The sequence below is a fragment of the Podarcis raffonei genome, chromosome 4, assembly GCF_027172205.1.
Source record: "Podarcis raffonei isolate rPodRaf1 chromosome 4, rPodRaf1.pri, whole genome shotgun sequence".
NCBI classification, from domain to species: domain Eukaryota; kingdom Metazoa; phylum Chordata; class Lepidosauria; order Squamata; family Lacertidae; genus Podarcis; species Podarcis raffonei.
Window position 1 is genome coordinate 58,881,502 of NC_070605.1, and position 18,784 is coordinate 58,900,285.

Consider the following 18,784-nt stretch of genomic DNA (forward strand, 5'->3'; position numbering starts at 1 on the left):
TGAGGGCCTTCTGGCGGTTCCCTCACTGTGAGAGGCCAAGTTACAGGGAACCAGGCAGAAGGCCTTCTCGGTAGTGGCGCCCGCTCTGTGGAACGCCCTCCCATCAGATGTCAAAGCGATAAACATCTACCTGACATTCAGAAGACATCTGAAGGCAGCCCTGTTCAGGGAAGTTTTTAATATGTGACATTTTAGTGTATCTTTCATCTTTGTTGGAAGCCGCCCAGAGTGGCTGGGGAAACCCAGCCAGATGGGCGGGGTACAAATAATAAATAATAATAATAATAATAATAATAATTATTATTATTATTATTATTATTATTGCATATCTACATATTACATACTGTCTTCTATTAGGAGCAAATCAACCATCCCTAAGGAGCAGGAGTGGGTGGCCTGGAGGGTCAGCACTGCTATATACCTGGCCTTTGGTTGGTCATGTTGGTGCTGCTTAAAGGAAGGTGGAGAAACAAAGTGGTGGCTGGTTAAAAAGGTAAAGGGACCCCTGACCATTAGGTCCAGTCGTGACCGACTCTGGGGTTGCGGTGCTCATCTCGCTTTATTGGCCGAGGGAGTCGGCGTACAGCTTCCGGGTCATGTGGCCAGCATGACTAAGCTGCTTCTGGCGAACCAGAGCAGCGCATGGAAATGCCATTTACCTTCCCGCCGGAGCGGTACCTATTTATCTACTTGCACTTTGACGTGCTTTCAAACTGCAGGTTGACAGGTTGGCAGGACCAGGGACCGAGCAACGGGAGCTTACCCCATTGCGGGGATTCGAACCGCTGACCTTCTGATCGGCAAGCCCTAGGCTCTGTGGTTTAACCCACAGCGCCACCCGCAAGGTTAGTGCAGTGCAAATGCACTGGAAGATCCAATCTGGTGGGAGCACGAGCGGGTTTCTGCCATGTGGACTTTGCTGCTGCCTTCTCCCTTCCACTCTACCGGCAGTGCTGCAACCAGCCAGAGACCAGGGGAACATCACTGCCCCACCATGCTTTCTGCTACTGCTAAATAGTGATCAAGTTTTTGAGTTCTCCAGGCTTTTTCTTCAGGCTTAAGCAAAACAGGGAAAGTGGGAGAGAGCTAGACATTATGCAGAAACCTAGAGGTCTGCAGAAAATGACAGTCTTAAGACGGAGTGCAGGACACATTAGGCAGGCTTAATTTGATTAGTCTCTGGTAGAGCGTCCTGAAATCTGGAAACAGATTTTGGGTTGCACTAAAGTCTGCTGGGATAAAGAAACAATAATGGAGAATAATGTTCTCCATATTTTTTTTTTAAAAAAGATTATAACATACAGCAGTTACTCAGATTCATTTCCAGCACCTGGATCCCTTGTGAGGCAGAGAACAGAAGTAAAGAGAAGTTTGGCAGTTTTTATTTTAAGCAACGTTGGAGGTTGATTTTGGGTGGCGCACTAAGAGTCAATAGAAGTCAAACTGGGAGACCCTCCATATGATGTGGATGTCTTCTACAACATGCTGTTGACACAATAATAGTGCATTAGTGGTGAATTTATTCTACTTTGTTAGCTGTCCAGCAATATTTCTCTATTAAAGGTAAAGGTACCCCTGCCCATACGGGCCAGTCTTGACAGACTCTGGGGTTGTGCGCCCATCTCACTCAAGAGGCCGGGGGCCAGCGCTGTCCGCAGACACTTCCGGGTCACGTGGCCAGCGTGACAAAGCTGCATCTGGCGAGCCAGCGCAGCACACGGAAACGCCGTTTACCTTCCCGCCAGTAAGCAGTCCCTATTTATCTACTTGCACCCGAGGGTGCTTTCGAACTGCTAGGTTGGCAGGCGCTGGGACCGAGCAACGGGAGCGCACCCCGCCGCGGGGATTCGAACCGCCGACCTTTCGATCGGCAAGCCCTAGGCACTGAGGCTTTTACCCACAGCGCCACCCGCGTCCCTATTTCTCTATTAGTACCACATTAATGTTGTCTGGAGGGGCTATAGTGCAACGAAAGCTGAACAACAAAAACTCAGAGCAGAGTTATCGGTAGTTTAGCAGGAAGTTACAGGATACACACAGACTGGAAATGAAACAGTATAACTGTCCCCCCCCCCCCCTCGTAGCCACGAATAATTTTGAAAGGAGGATTGAGTATGATTCCTCTGATAGCATCACTGGCACAAATAATAATGAATTATTTGTAGGAACCAAAATGCAGATGGCATGTCCCATCTTCACATAGTAAAATATAATCTTCCTTCAGTTTTAAAAGTCTTCAAATAACAAAAATTGTATGCGGTCATTTTGGTCTCTTAGGGAGAAAAGAATCCAAAAGCCACAGTGAGATTTTATCAGAACTCAGACTCTAGAATTCTACCTTCCAGCTTGTAGAAGAGTTCTGGAGAACTTGAAAGCTTCCTGTTTACCTTGCGACATGTTTGTTGGTTTCTGCATTGGTTTCTAGACCTTTTTGAATGAACCAGCATGGCTACCTACAACTTTTTTGTGTGTCTTCTGTGTCCATTCAATAATCCTGTGCCAAGCAACAGTACCCATTGCACATCACCATTTTAAGACGGCACTAGTGAAGCTTGTGAAGCTGTTGCCAGGCCAATAGGGAACAGAGGTCGGGGTAGGGGGCGGGGGGGGGGGAGAAAAGAAATGTTAACTGTGCCTTTTTCTATGGAGATGGGAAGAGGACAGTCCCTTCCACTTTGGCTTGCAAGCCAGAGCAGAACTCTTGCCCCAAATATCAGTCCAGCTGACACCAGATATTTTAATTGAACTTTGTGGTCTTTCTCCTATATATCACTGTTAGGTGCAATTCCATGATTAGAGGTCTTGATGCTACTATGTCTGTTGTAAACAGTTACAATCAATTCCCCCCCCCCCAGTGCAAAGCTATTATCCTGAAATGCCCACAATCAAGTTACTATCCATATATTGCTGAACTAAAAAGAGCTTTCAGACAGAAAATAAAATGTATAGAAAAATATCTGGACTAGTAAGCTTCTGACAGTGCTATTTTATGCATTTTTAAACATAAATATGTCCCAATGAATTCAATAAGACTTACTCCCAGGTAAGCATGTAAAAGATTGCAGCCTGAATTGCTCTTCATTTACTTTCAAAATGCTGTCTATTCTCCTGTGTTTGAGAGGTGACATGCTTATCATATGATTATGATTACTTTTAAAAAGATAGTTAATGGGTATTGTTGGATAAAATTTCATCCGTGCCATCCCAAGTTCTCAAGCAACCAGTAAGGCAGTGAACTAGTTGTCTGATGACTGATGGTGCTAAGGTACAGAATAATAATTGACACTTTAGGCATACTGTGTGTATACCTGAAATTTTATTGGTTAGTAACCTCATGGAAATTCTAGGCTGGGCGTTTTCATGCTGGTTCCCTGTCCAGTTGCAGAGCTGATAGGGACATTGTGGAACCAGCATAGACCATGCAGTCTCTAGAGTCTCCATCCCACTATTGACAATATGGTCTCTGGGTGTGAAAAGATGACCAACTGACAGCAGAGGCATGAGCCATATGGATGTTCTCCAAGGCGAGTAGAATCTCTGGGGGAGGGTCCCAACCAACAAGGTATCCCCCTCTCCCCATTTCTTTGCTGATAAGCACAAAGGACTCTCTTAATTCCTCGCCAGTGGAGAAGTAAACAACAGGCATTTCAGATGTAAACCTTTCTTTTACACCAAAAAATCTATAAAACTAGAGCAAATGGGTTTTAGAAAATGTTTTGAATTTAAGACCATTTTCAGCTGCTCACTCAGAGGAAAAGAGGCTAAAGTGATAGCAAATTACATAGCAGAACTGGCTTCCAGAAAATGACAGTGAAATCTTACTCTCCGACATCATCCTCAAAATGACGGGGTTATGCTGGAGAACTGACTACACAGGTGGATTCTGTCTTTGTATTGGAAGTACTCGACAGTTAAGAGGGGGCGTCGTCGAGGACATAAGGGCCAGAAGTTAACAGACCCACCCTTAACTTTTGGACAATCTGACTACGGTGCCTCCTTGCTCTCGTCCAGAATGCTGTTTATATAACACTGGATTAGCGTGTGTGAATGGCAGGCCAAAGCTTCAACAGAAGTAGATCACGTTAGTTCTGCTGCAGCCAGAGTTACTCTTGTCCTTTATGTCAGGCAGGATCTAGCCCCGAATGTTTAAATTTGGTATCCATACAAAACCGTGCTGGGTGGGGTGCAATTATTTCAGTTTGTTTGGAATTGTCTTTTATGTGGCTTCAGTTCTCTATTTTCACCTCTTTCCCTCTGAGTGGATCACAGCTGCTTTATGACTTCATCCGGCATTTTTAAGTTGGACAACAATGCAGTTGCGAGGGTTTCAAATGCACTCGCATCACTGTCTGCCTGCCCAGTCATCAGCCGTGCACAAATGCTTAAATAAGGAAGCATGAAGAAGGGGGAGGGAAACAATCCCACTGCAGGAAAATTTATTTACCGACAAAGGGCAAGACCTACTGGGCACTTCTTCTCTCTGTGCCACATGGAAACAAAGGGGAGATGAGCCAAAGCACACTTTTTCTCTTGCTAAGTCCCTTTCACACTACTGTGCCAGAGAACGGTTGTTCTGTTTAAAGCAGCATTAGGGTGGAGCAATGTTGAAAGTTGCATTAAATGAGGGCTTGATAGACTGCAAGGAAAAATGCAAGAGGAAATCGTTGCCGTAATTTAAATTTTGGCGATCGAGAGGACATAGCACTTAGCAAATATCCAATATCAATATAATGGCATGAACATTAGCAGAAGAGAAAATACTCAGTGCCAACCCCTGATGTTCTTTATCTAGCAGTTTTTCAAGCACCTCCCCCCCTAATTTCCATCTGATGTTCTCTTTCAGGCATACATACGGAACGGTGCCTAGCGCAGCCAAACCTTGCATGTGTTTCATATGAAAACTTTTCTCTAGTTTTTGGATATTTAGTAACAATGACTTAACCTCTTTTATGTGCTGATTAAGTTTCATTTTGCATGGAGGACTGCAATAAAAGTTATGGCTTCACAAAGAGGTGGTTAGAAAAATGGTTCCACGTGGTGGCAGCTTGCATTGGAATTGCCCCAAAGAGAACACAGGTCAGGGCTTGGTCAGAAAGCACATTATGCTTTGCGCACTGGCTGGAGGCTCCAGATCAGATTCCTATAAGGCAGAAAGTGGGGAACCTTTTCCAGCCTGGGGCCAAATTTCCTCCTGGTCAATCTTCTGTGGCCCACATGTCAATAGCAAGTGGGCAAGAGGCAGAAGTTTGTGGAGATGTGAGTCTCACCTTTGCACAGCAGGCTATATTCCACCCATGCAAAAGTTAAAGGTTTCTGACTTTTGCCACACATTTCTTTTTCCTGTATCCAGGCCAACAAGAGACATTGCCACAATTCAATGACATACCGTCTCCCTGCCAGGCAAAGACAGCAAGCACCAGTAAGCACCAGCAACATGTGTCTGGAAGCTGGGAAAGCAAGGCTGCCCCATCTATGCTTCCACAGGGACTTCATATGTTCCTAGATCCCCTTGTTTACAGCCAAGTACACACACCCATGTACACACACACATCCTAAATCCACAGTTACCAGGAAGGAACATGGCCCTCAGACATGTTCCTGTGTCTGCCTAATTTCCCCTGTAGCTAGTAGCACTAGCCCTCAGCTGCTGTTTTTATTTACTCATTCTGCTGGTGGTTTTATTATTTCATTATATTACACCACAAGATGTGCTGGGAGGGAGTTGTTCTGAAAGGCAAGGTATAAATCAAACCAGGAAATAGCATTGATATAGCACTATAGTGTGTTCAAACCACTTCAGATACATTACCTTGTTGAACTCCTTACAATCACCCCGTTGTTGTAGATCTCCTCCCTCGCCACTGATATTGTATGTGTGTGAGAGAGTGTAGAGGCTAAGGGAGAGTATTGTGCTTAGGCCTACCTAGTGGTTTCATGGCAAAAGGAAGCAGAGTGCTTGGAGTGGCTCATGAAGAGAGTCTGCAAGAGGTCCATTTGCTTGTGGTTCTCCAGCAGGCACCATTCCATGCACACAGGTCACACCGGGATTAGCGGGAAGGGACTTGCTCCGAGCAGAGAGTCTGCCTCGTGCAGGGCTGCCATTTGCTTGCACAGCTAGCAGCTCCTTGAATTTTATGCCTATTATTAGATCTAAACCTGGCATCAGGTTGGCAGGCTTCGCAGCAAGAGCAACAAATCAATCAAGCAAACAAGCAGAAACTCTTCCAAATAAAACTGCTCCGGAGATGGGAGGGCTGCGCTGGAAGCAAAATAGGAAGTTGCGTTGCCCCCAGGGCGTCTCGCCCACTACGGACCGTAACACGTTTAACTATTAAGTGTGTTTTACTCATTCGTCCTATATTCTGAAGTGAGTAGTCAGTTTTGTCCCCCAGTCCACACTATGGAGCCAAGCCCAAGCAGTTGCTTGACAGTGTTTCTGTAGAATAAAGAAGGCATGTGTCCTGCATGACAGAGGACAATTCTCTATTTGAAGGGCCTTCCATCCTAAGCCCACTTTAAAGCTAAACAGGAAGGTAGAGAAGAGACCTTGAAGTTGCCTACTAGATAGATAGGAAACTGAGAAGGTACAAAAGTCACCTGGTCACCATCTTCCTCACTATGGTGGGATGTATTGTGTGTTTCTATTTAAATTTATGTGATCATTTCTAAATGATCACCTACTCATCAAAATCAGCACACACACATTTCATGCACATCTGTGCCCCCGTTTTAAAATGTTGTGCGAGTGGCCCTCCTACTGTAGGACATTGAGCTTTCTATGTTCCTCTGGTGCTACGATATGGCAGCCTGCATATGCAGATAACTATTGAGCGGTTTCCATAGGATTGTGCTATAGCCTCACCTGCAACTGTTGCACAGGGCACACCCTAAAAAGTCTGGTAGTTCATGCTAAGCATCAGCCCTCCTGTACCTTACCTAGGAGAATCCACTAGCTTGTTCTTCCCCACATCCACAGCTGACCTGGGAAACAGAGGTACAGCTTTGGCCTGGGTGAGCAGCCAGATGCCTGGCATAAAAACTGCCCAGCTGTGTTGGCAATAGACACCCAGCAGCACAGCGGCATGTCTAGTGAAGTGGCAGCTTAGCAGAGTGGGTGGGGAAGGTTATGGCAGGCCTCCATGGGAACCGCTCCTCACCCTGTTCTTGCAGGGCCCGCAATTGTAACTTCCACTTTCCCACCACATTTCTTGTAAATGTATGTAATCATTTTTATTGCAGTTTCTGTAATTTTGGCCTCTTTTTCGTAGCAGCTTATTTGGAGCTAGTACTTCAAGGACCACCACAGAGTTGAAAGGAGGCTCTGTAGGATTCTCTGCTCAACCCTGCAGCCTCCTCCATCAGCCCATGCAGTCGCTGGCTTTTCTAAGTGCCACTATGCAAGTCACCCCTGCCAGTTCACCACCAAGAAAGGCTTGTTCTCCAGTAGTGTTGGGTAGGGATGGGAGACGGGAGTAATTTGATTCCGTTCACCTCTAAAGGTGAAGCCTTCTAATCTGACACTTCCAGAACGAAAAGAACTGAGATGTCCTTCCAAAATTTGTGTTTATCTGAATTTTGCAATGCCACTCTTCATCCAAGTACAGTGGTACTTCGAGTTACAAACACTTTGAGTTACAAACTTTGCCCCAGGATGAGAACGGAAATCACACACCAGCGGCACGGCAACAGTGGGAGGCCCCATTAGCAAAAGCGCGCCTCAGGTTAAGAATGGTTTCGGTTAAGAACGGACCTCTGGAATGAATTAAGTTCATAACCCGGGGTAGCACTGTAATGTAATGCCTAGAGGAAGATAAAATGTACATATAAATGCAAATATTGGTGAGAATAGCATGCAAAAATAAATTATGTTAGCGGAGATTGTTTTATAAGAAAGTGTTTGTTAGACAAAGGTGCACGTGTTAGGAGAAATTATTACAAATACGCTGGTGAATTTTCACAAGGCTTTTTTTTTTTTTTTTTTGCAAACTGATTTGGAAATGTGAAGAAACAGGAGAGAGAGAGAGAGAGAGAGAGACTGAAATCAAAATTGACAAATTGACAGATTTTCCCCTGGTAGTAGAAAGCAGCCTCTGGGTGGGTGTGCTCAGCACATGGCTCAGCAGTCCATTGGACAGAGCAGATGAACAATAACACAAGTAGGTCTTAGGAAAGACATGGAGAAACCTGTTCTCAAGCTAAACTAAACATGGTCTATTGCCATATAGTTTGCCCCTGCAGGCAGGTTTTTCCATTCACAAATCGTGTTGGAGTAAGTGAACTCAGATTGAGAATATGGTGGGGAGGGATAGGGGAGGCCACTTGGGAGGCTGGATCCAGCCTGCAGACTGTGGGCTAATTACCTGGGGTTATGTCCTTTAGCTTCCTTGCCAACAAGAGGCATGTCACTGTTCAAATTGCCTACCTGGAGCAAGGAAAGATGGGGAAACAGCTAGTGGTTGGAACAGGGGAGCAGCCTTCTATGTCCTTCAGTAGGAATTCAGTGGCCAGCCCAGTCCTACCATTGGGCAGAGTGAGGAAGCCTCCACATGCAGCTGTTTTGGGGTTATGAAAGAGCAGCAAATGGCTTTTTAATTCATGATTTCTGTGTTCTGAATTTATGATTCTTTCATTTTTGGTTACTGTACTCCACATTTATGATTCTTAAAATTTATGGTTATTGTATTTTAAATTTATGATCCTTTAATTTAGGGTTATTTAATTTAATTTATGGGTTTTGTACTTAACGGGTATTATTTCATTTCATTTCTGTTTATTGTATTTTGACAGCTAAGGAAGGGGAGAGGGAGAGGTGCTTGCGAGGTTTTCTGCGCCAGATGCCAAAATAACTTGGCTGCCTTTGGCCTTTATGCACCTAGACATGTGGGAAGCAGCAAAATGTCTTTGGCCAGACCTGCTCACTGATTAAAATTATTTCTTCTTCTCATATTGGTTGGTTGGACTTGACTGACATATCTTATATGCTTCTTGAAAATGAATTGGGTAGGTTTATTGGTGGGGCTGAAGTTGCAAGATCTGCTGCTGTTGCTATTTTATCAGGTGGCTCATCTATATATTTCACCTTCTCTGTCAGCCTGTTTCTGTGTACCAATTGCTGGGAACTGTAGGTGGGCAGAGTGCTCTGGCACTTATGTCCTGCTTGTATGCTGCTCACAGACACTGGGTTAGCTGGACTAAATGAGCTATTGGCCTGATCTAGTGGTGGTCTTCTTATGTTCTTATGTACATGTTATAAAACATATATAAAACAACTCTTGGTGAATAAAGAGAAAGTACAACAGGACATCTATTCTTTCAGTGTCAAGAGCTTCAGATTTTAAAGCACCAGTTATCTCGAGCAGGAATATCGGGAGGTTTTAAAGAATATATGTTTCTAGCCCTCATCATTTGATGAAATACCACCACTGATACTTCATGTCAGGGGTGGGAAACTGGGGGCCCAATTTTTATTTTTATTTTTTAATTTCTATACCACTTTATATTTTTAATAAAAATCTCAAAGAGGTTTAAAGCATATTAAATCAATAAAACAATAAAACAATAGCCAGGCGATGTTCCTCCGACCTCAAAAGGAGCCTCTTCAGTAGGGCTGGGTGAGTCTGGGCCTCGCCCAGGTGGAAAATGCCTTGCAGGGAGCGGCCTCCACACCTCACAGCCCTTTGCATCTCTCTATCTGATCCTCACACGATATCCCCCATTGAACCTGCTTGGTACACTCCTTGAGAGCTTCTGCCTAGCTGGAATGTGTTTTTGAACTGTGATAATGCCGCTTACATGCCTGGGTAGAGGATGGAGAGATGGATAGACGTGTGTCTGTGTGTAGAAACCTCTGGCCTCCGTAGTGCTGGAATGTACCCTACTGTGCAAAATCAGAGTCACATCCATCGCCAATAAATTTGGCCCTCAGGCTGATAAAGGTCCCCAACCTTTGGTGTGCTATGTGATTCGATCCTAGTGTGACTTAAAGCAAATGCATGTGGCTTTGGGGGTTATTTACTGGAGCTTCTTGGGATTTATTTATTTTGGCTTAATGCAAGTAAATAAACATTTCTGTACAGGTGAACAAATTTAACATAGTCAAGTCGGCTCCCATCTCTTTCTTTGAGATGGAAAAACCTGACTCTTATAATGTGCCCTCCATATGGTCACAGAACCTCCTATTAGTAAAATCTCATTCAGGTTTGTTTTAGATCAGGATTTGTGAAACATGGGTGCCCTCTTACTTATGAAGGCAAGAACTTCCCCCCTAGCTGCAGGCACTCACCCTCAAACACATGTTGTGTGTGTGCTCACGCACCCTTTGTGGATGTGTAGGTAAGATCTCTTTGCTAGCAGCAAGACTGCACAATTATTTTCACATATGTTCCATGCATCTCAGATCATTTCAGTGGACACAGCTGTGTGCAGAGCACAAAAAAGCAAGTCTATCGTTGGGGCAATCACTGATTAGAATGGCTGAACAGATCACTGGAGAGAGGGATGAGCCCAGTGAATTAATTTTCATTTCTGCTTTGAGCCAACATTTCCATCTTTAATGTAACTCTCTTTAATCCTCTGGAACACACCTTTCAATTTTTCATGCGAATCCTCAGGCCTTTTAATGTTCAGAAATCCTCAGGTGCCTTGCTAAATAATTGACATTGAACGGAATCGACTGGAGATTTCATTGCATAAAAACATTTTCTGCAATATTAAATGTCCTTATTATTAAAACACTGATAGAAGAGGCTTTCAGCCTTGCGAGGCTTTGACCTCTTCTTCCACCACACCTACAATGGGATGATGTTTGCTCAGTAAGTTTTTCTTGGCCGAGACCGGTCTTTTGAGCTTTATTATTATTTATGCCTAGTTCACTCTAGAGGCCATTTTGTTGTTTTTTCAGGATCTTAATTTATTTATTTTCTATCCCAGCAGCCATGCAGGAGATGTTCTGATGGATTATGCCCTCCACAAATGCCTAACTCAAAACCAGCAATGACAAGCCAGAGACTTAGCACAGAGTTCTCATTTTCCTCGAAAGGGACTGGGCCTCAGTCTTTAGAGTGCTTCTGATGCTCTGCCTCCCTCTACTGTATTTCCCGAGAAGTTCTCCAACGATGGGAAATCATGTATTAGCCGCTTCCATTTCCATGCTGTCCCTTCTGGCAATAATGGGAGACACAGACAGTAAAACAGACAGTACTTTCATGATCGATTCAGACCCAGACCGCTGCATGAGGCACCATTATGTGGATTCCATCAGCCACCCTTTGTACAAGTGCAGTTCAAAGGTAAGTGCTATCTTAAACTTCTCAACCTTTCTTACATGCAGGTACCATAAAAAAACCCAACAACGTAAGGGAGGACAATGTGTTGTGTACACGTGTAGTATTTGAAGCACACAGAAGCTGATTTTTCACAGTGCAGTTTTGCACATGCTGATTCGCAATTGTACACAGCTATGTGTGATGACATTATCTAAAGTGGCAGCTGCTATTCATGTTGTCTGTGCAATGGTGTTATCTACTCCCCTCCCCTCAAACAGTGTGTATATAACTCTCTCTCTCTGTGTGTGTGTGTGTGTGTGTGTGTCAGTAGTTTGAAAGAGAGGGGTTGGAAACTGGTGTGTTGAAATATTATTTTTATTATTTATTATGCATTAAGTTTATATGCTGCCCTTCATCCAAAGATCTCAGGATGGCTCACAAGATACAAATACAGGATAAAAGCACAAAATAAATAGTTCAACCTCAGGGCCAGTTCTACCATTAGGCAGAGTGAAGCAGCCAACTCAAGCAGCCAGTTTTGGAAGTCATGAAACAGCAGCAAATTTATTATTGTTACATTTTTTACTGCCAAGGAGGAAGAAAGGCATCTGTAGGATGTTCTGCCTCAGGTGCTAAAGTAACTTGGCTGACTTTGTGTTCTGTGAATTTTGACTTGTGAGTGGAGGGGAAGGCAACATTTGCTCCTCCACATCAGGCGGCAAAATGTCTTGAGCTGCCCTGGTAAACCTGTCTTTATATTCCTAAACTTTTTTTTTTTAAATCATATTCAATTCCAGTATCGCATATGCAGTGTTTCTCAGACTTGGGTCACCAGCTATTGTTGGAGTGCAACTCCCACCATCCCTAGCTAGGAGCTTAGTGAGCATAGGACTGTAGCCTCAGTGAACTTCTCCAGCCATGACTGGTTACATTTGAATTAAGGGAAATATGACATCTAATCCTTTGAAAAATAAATGAATTAATAAAGCTGATACCTCCGAATACCAGACTGAAAATCAAATGGACATCCAGAAAACTGATGGTGTAATTTGCCCTTTCCTAACCTTTCAGGTGCTCCCGTCATACCCAATCAGCATGGCCAATGGTCAAGAATGATGGTCAAACATCATCATGAGTGCCATTGCTTTCCCATGCCTAGTGTAACAGATCACCCATGCAAAGAACACTTATTCTGAAGGAGAAGCAGAGGAGATGATGTCAGTACAACTATGTGTTTGTGAAGTTCCAAGGAGATTCTTAAGAAGTCCGACTTTTATTTTTATTTTTAAGCGAAAAGGGCTGATTCCAGGACAGATCATAGAGATTTTCGCTTCTGGAGTGAAATATTGAAAAGATGCCTCTCACAAGGGGCTGAGCTGTCGTTTTTTACTTCCCACCCTTTGCACTGCAGACCTATGCATACCTCAAAGTCTCCTCAGTTTCAAAAGCAATTTGCCACGAGGTCTGAACTGCTGTTCAGTGTTTGAAAGTAGTCACACTGTTCTTTGGAGGCAGGAAAACCATCACTCTTTCTGGAAACTTCTCTGAAGTAACTGCCCCATGACGATGCCAGTTCTGTCTGATTCATGTGATATAATTTTTGATGCACCTGCTTGAAGAAATTTATGAATTGGCCAATTGCAAATCTAGTCAGCTCAACTTCCCTTGAGTGAGGTGGCAATTTTTCCAACCACTCCAGTCACAGAAATTGTTGCTGACATATTTTTGATCTGTCAGTTCATATATATTAAGTTTCTCCACATGAGCACATTCCTAGAGAAGGCATGGACTGCCTGCAGGGACACAAAATAGATTATGTGAATTGGCACTCAGCCTTTATGGCTGCAGAGTTGCGTTAGAAAATGTGACAGCAAGAAATGCTCTGAAAGGTACATTTATAAATTGAAAAATATACCATTTAAAAATATTAACATGTTCACCAGCTGCAATCAGAAATCTACCAGAGTGCAAGCAAGCAAATACGTACAGCTAAAATAGGGAAATTAGCCACACTCATCCGGATTATATTTTCTTGTGTGCTGATTGAGTTGCTGCATTCACTGAAAAGACACAATGTAGGCTGGGGAGATTGTTTTGTGTGGAAATTTTCCTGACTCAGCTCAGTGTTCAGGACTGTCATTGTCATTCAGGTTGTTTTAAAGTACTTCATCTAGTCATTCCCTTCTCAGCCAGACAACTTCATTTGTTACAGACTTCCTGATATGTTTCATATTGTGAATGTATTAAGGGGAAAGTGTGACTGACCGTGTAGACAGTCTTTCCTTCAAGGTGGTGGTGCTACAACCATATTTTAAAGCAGAACTTCCATAATGAGTGGAAAGTCCAGAGGTTTCCTCATCACCATCAGAAATTTCTGTAGCCCTCCTGCCAAGTCCATATGATTTTTAGTGTCAGTGAATTATTAGCAAGAAGAAGAAGAAGAAGAAGAAGAAGAAGAAGAAGAAGAAGAAAGAACAATACCTCAAGAAGAGTTTTCAAAAATCAAAATTTATAGAAAATGAAAATGTCCCTAGAAAATTGTCAACGCATTTCAGTAGGGCACAATAATACAATTTCCCTCTTACAATATTCATATTATTCTTATTATTACAGGAAAACTGTAATATTGTACACTTGAGGAAAGTTTTTTACCACAATGTATCAGGCATTTTCTAAAGACATTTTACTATTTAATACATTTCAAAATTTCAATACAATTTGAATCCTTGACCCCCTTTTGGCCTCCCCCTTTTTGCTAATATTAGTATATATTGCTAATATTGGTATATATTTCATATATTCAAGACAATGTCCCCCAAAATAAAAATCAGTGTGTTTTTGTTGTTATTTTGAAGACTTCATCACAATGAGACAAAAAGGTGCTATTGAGAAATAATCCCTTGTGGATTGAAAGTGGGGCAGTGGGGTGGAATGGCCCTTCTGTAATTGGGGATGGGCCATAGCTCAGTGGTAGAACATCAGCTTTGCATACAGAAGGTCCCAAGTTAAATCCCTGATAGCTTCAAGTCAGGGTTGGAGAAGACCCTGGTCTGAAACCCTGCAGAGTCACTGCCAGTCATTGTAGACACCACTGAACTAGGTGAACCAATGTCTGATTCGGTATAACACAGCTTCTTATATTCTTAATTACATTCAGTTGGTAGCAAAATTGAGGTAAAAACACACCACTTGCCTTTTTTAAGGGATATGAAATTCATTTGTGTCCACACACGTCCTCCTTCCATGACAGCTTCAGATCCAGTTTTCTTTTGATCCAAATGCAGTAGATGTTTACATATGGTTTCAAGTGATTTTTGGCCAACCTTTCCCTTTTCATTTAGAAACATGAGGAAATGCCAAAAAAGGTGTTTTTGCTTGAAATATTTTGCTTGGAGAAACTTGCTGTGGCTTAATAGCAGCTGTTGAGTTTTCTGCTGTGTTCTGCTCCGTGGAAGTGGGGAAGAGAGGCAGCGCCATCGATTGTAGCTCCAACACCTGCTGCTGTTGCTGACCATTTGCCCTTCTTTTCTCTGCAAAAACCAGCTCAAAAATCCTTACGGAGATTTGTCCCCATTATTGCCTGTTAAAAATGAACTTGCCTTCTCTGTTCAGCCTTTGAAAAAAAAGCAAACGACTGATTCCACCTTATATTATACTATATATAGGATAATGTAGACTAAACATATAAAAATACATAAGATGCATAAAAGAAATGCATAAAAGAAAACTGCAAAGCATAATATAAATCCTTCAGAGAAGATTATGTCAACTGAAAACTGAAAACAACAATTCAGCTGGAGAAGGCCTGAGTAGAAAGAGCAGTAGAAAGAACAGCGCTTAAAGCATGGGTAGGCAAACTAAGGCCCGAGGCCTGGATCTGGCCCACTCACCTTCTAAATCTGGCCCACGGCTGGTCTGGCAATCAGCGTGTTCTTACATGAGTAGAATGTGTCCTTTTATTTAAAATGCACCTCTGGGTTATCTGTGGGGCATAGGAATTCGTTCATTTCCCCCCTCCAAAATATAGTCCGGCCCCCCACAAGGTCTGAGGGACGGTGGACCGGCCCCTGCTGAAAAAGAAAAGTTTGCTGACCCCTGATCTAAAGCAATACCTGTGCAACTGCAATGAAGGCCCTCTTGGTGATACCTACATACTGAATATGTGACACCTCCAACAAGGGCTCACCAGCTGAGCCCAGGGGCCAGACAGGAATATAGGGCAAGTGGTCTCTAAAAGCCTTACATACAATCAGTAAGGGATTTCCAGAAGGATAGCAGTGTTAGACTATTGCAGAGAAATCAGCAAAGAGTCTTGTTTCACCTAAAGACTGAGAAGTTTCTTATGGCATAAGCTTTGCTTGACAAAAGTCTACTTGCATTGTGTGTCACTGTGTGCCACAAGACTCCTTTATATTATTATTAAATCTGGAAGATATCATCTGTGTCTGGGGAAATATGGTCCATAAAAACAAGAGGGAGGAATGAATGCCAATGAGTATTTAATTCTATAACAGTAGCAAGCCTAGAGTTGGGAGAAAATTCTCCATGCTATTCATGGGCAGTGGGTAGGGTGAGGCATTTCATTACCCATGAATAGAGCGGAGAATTTTGGGAAAGAATCCCAGAGGGAAGAAGAAATTCTGTAACAGCATCTTGGGGCAGAACTCACCATCAGCAATGGCAAGAGCATGGCTTCTTCTTCTTCTTTTGCCAAGAATGTTTTAATTAGACTGCTGTCATATCTATAATATTATTGCACACATACCATATTTTTTGCTCTATAAGACTCACTTTTTACCTCCTAAAAAGTAAGGGGAAATGTGTGTGCGTCTTATGGAGCGAATGCAGGCTGCGCAGCTATCACAGAAGCCAGAACAGCAAGAGGGATTGCTGCTTTCACTGCGCAGCAATCCCTCTTGCTGTTCTGGCTTCTGAGATTCAGATTTTTTTTCTTCTTGTTTTCCTCCTCCAAAAACTAGGTGCGTCTTGTGGTCTGGTGCATCTTATACAGCGAAAAATACGGTACATGCCTCTGCCTCGGAAGCACTACAGTAGATTCCTTTTTCTGCTTAAGTGCGTTAGAGGAATAGACAGGAAACAACTGGACTAGGAAAAGAACTGGGGTCCAAACTGGCCATTTCCAGGTGGCCACAGGTGCTAGATCACATGACTGGGTTTGCAACACTTCATATCTTACCCCTTCTGATCCATAATCAAAGCATTCTATATTTAACCCCCCCCCAATATGCTGAAACAATGTATACAAAATGTAGCTGATGTGACAGAAAACTTAGGCCCAGAGTATATATACCCATAATTAAATTATTAACACAATGCAATGAGGCCCAAATGGGTTGTGAAGTGGGCTGCTTAACAGGAACCAGGTAGTTATGAACGATACAATTTCTGCCGGCATCACAAATTTGCACTGCTCTGGGGCTCTGTTCCTTGATTCCTTTGTCTCCTTCCTTTGCAGATGGTGCTGCTAGCTCGTTGTGAAGGACGTTGCACTCAGACATCACGCTCCGAACCAATGGTGTCCTTCAGTACGGTCCTGAAACAGCCCTTCCGCTCCACGTGCCACTGCTGCCAGCCACAGACTTCCAAGCTGAAAGCCATGAGGTTGCGCTGCTCAGGTGGCATGAGGCTCACGGCCACCTACCGTTACATCCTCTCCTGCCACTGTGAGGAGTGCAACTCCTAGGAGCAAACCTTCTGCAGCAGAAAGAGCGGGAGAAACACATGGTCTGCAGCAGAATTCTCAGAAGCACCAGCAGCCAAGGCTCACCTTTTTGCCAACTTGCTATTACAGGTCTCACACAACCAAGGCCAGTTAAGCATGGATTTAATTTTCAGAGCTGCAGAAAGCAAATCACGATGTTGCTTGGGAATGTGCCAAATCACGAACAGACATCAGAATGTATATCTATGCTGAAGGGAAAAAACCCTCTTGTGGTGGTGGAGGACTGGTTTTTAGAAACCTATTTTTCTTGGGAAAATACTTTGGGTAGTTTTTCTGGTTCAGTATTTCTTTAAATCCTGAATAAGGGCCCGTGAGAAATTATGACTCTTCATTTTGAGAGCCCTGCCAGTAAAAGTAAAAGGAACGAAAGACATTATAGAATATGTACATTGGATGCTATTATGTGGGAAATGTTTTATTTTAGAAGAAGAGAAAGACTCCGTCCCTGTATGCAGAAGCCTATTGTATCTTTTAAATATGCCCATTAGTTTATATTGGCCTTGGAAATGGACTGTATTGATGGTAAAAGTTATATTTTATCTGGTCTGGCAGCCAAGTGCTGGACAATTTATTGTGGTTTAGGTGCAGTTACAAAATAAATAACAGAAAATTTATTGAACAACAAGTGCAGCTCCTCCAGTGTTGGGAAGTGGTGTTTACGATCAGGGACTGAAGCTTTGAAAATAGTTGTTTTCAACTGGGCCTCTTTCCTACTGTTTTAACTTCTATGCAGGGTCCAGAGCTTCCAAAATAGTAATAGCTAGTCTTGTTTTCCTTCACAATAGGCACAAGTTTAAATGAAGGGTTCTCTTGTTGGTGAAGACATGGTTTTTCATTACTTGGTAAGTGCATCATTGACTGATTACTTACATGGGTGAAATGGTGTCACCCATGTCATGCCCCTTGATACAACTTTGAGCACCGTACTATGTAGTGGGGCTGTATACACTCTTCTGCCCAAACCGCCCCCCACCAAAACCCCTAACCATTGTGGCATTTGTAATCAACAGGTTCCCTTCATTAAATACAAAGCAATGACACCAGAGTCTTACTTTAAGTCATGCATTTTTCCATTTTCCAATGGATATAAATTTATGTTTCCAAGATGAAGTTACAGTTGCACAGGATAGGATTATACGCAGAAATACATTAGAGTCTGAATTAGTCTAAAGGTTTATGAATTACTTCTTGCTGAAAGTTTAGGAGCGGGCGAAGCCATTGCAGTTACAGCTTTCTATGCCTAGCTTTCTGTGGTTAATATAAGTCCTGCCTTGGATGGCAATGTATTCTTCAGAACAATCAACCAGTTTTAGAAACTCTTTTCCTCCGCAGAAACCCAAATAGATCTACCATATGAGGAAATAATGTTCGCCCTGAATTCTTTGACTTCCAACCCAATCCCCCAATCACTTGTATTAAAGATCTAAGAGCTGCAGCCATGCTAATTTAGTTGGAGCAGTTTTACTGCACCACTCTAAATATGAGAAAAGAGTAAAGTTGGGGGCCAGAAGTGAGCAGGCAAGCAGCCCATCTGTTCTATGTCATCTAATCTGTCTGGAATAATTGCCATATATAGCAACCAGGATTTTGACAATTACATCACAGAGATTCCATTAAACGCACTGAAGGAGTCCCCAGTGTCTCTTGGGGAATGGTTGCCTGGCTAATGAAAACAACAAATGAAATGGCCCGTGGAGTTTGTAGCCAAACAGCTTTATGACCTACATGCCCATAATTGTGATCATCCAGGGAACGCCACAGCTCTTTGTTATTGGCT

General features: G+C 43.0%; 1 protein-coding gene across 2 annotated transcripts in view; it reads left to right on the forward strand.

Annotated features, from left to right (window-relative positions):
* Positions 1–17,632, forward strand: part of NDP (norrin cystine knot growth factor NDP) — a 30,069-nt gene extending 12,437 nt beyond the window's left edge. The window contains exons 2-3 of one of the 2 annotated variants that reach the window (XM_053386880.1): positions 10,930–11,288; positions 16,741–17,632. In XM_053386880.1, coding sequence (XP_053242855.1) covers positions 11,070–11,288; positions 16,741–16,968 — 447 coding nt within the window. In that variant the 5' untranslated portion in view covers positions 10,930–11,069 and the 3' untranslated portion in view covers positions 16,969–17,632. The remainder of the gene's footprint in view (positions 1–10,929; positions 11,289–16,740) is intronic. The other variant, XM_053386881.1, reaches the window with a different exon arrangement.
* Positions 17,633–18,784: the final 1,152 nt, after the last annotated feature.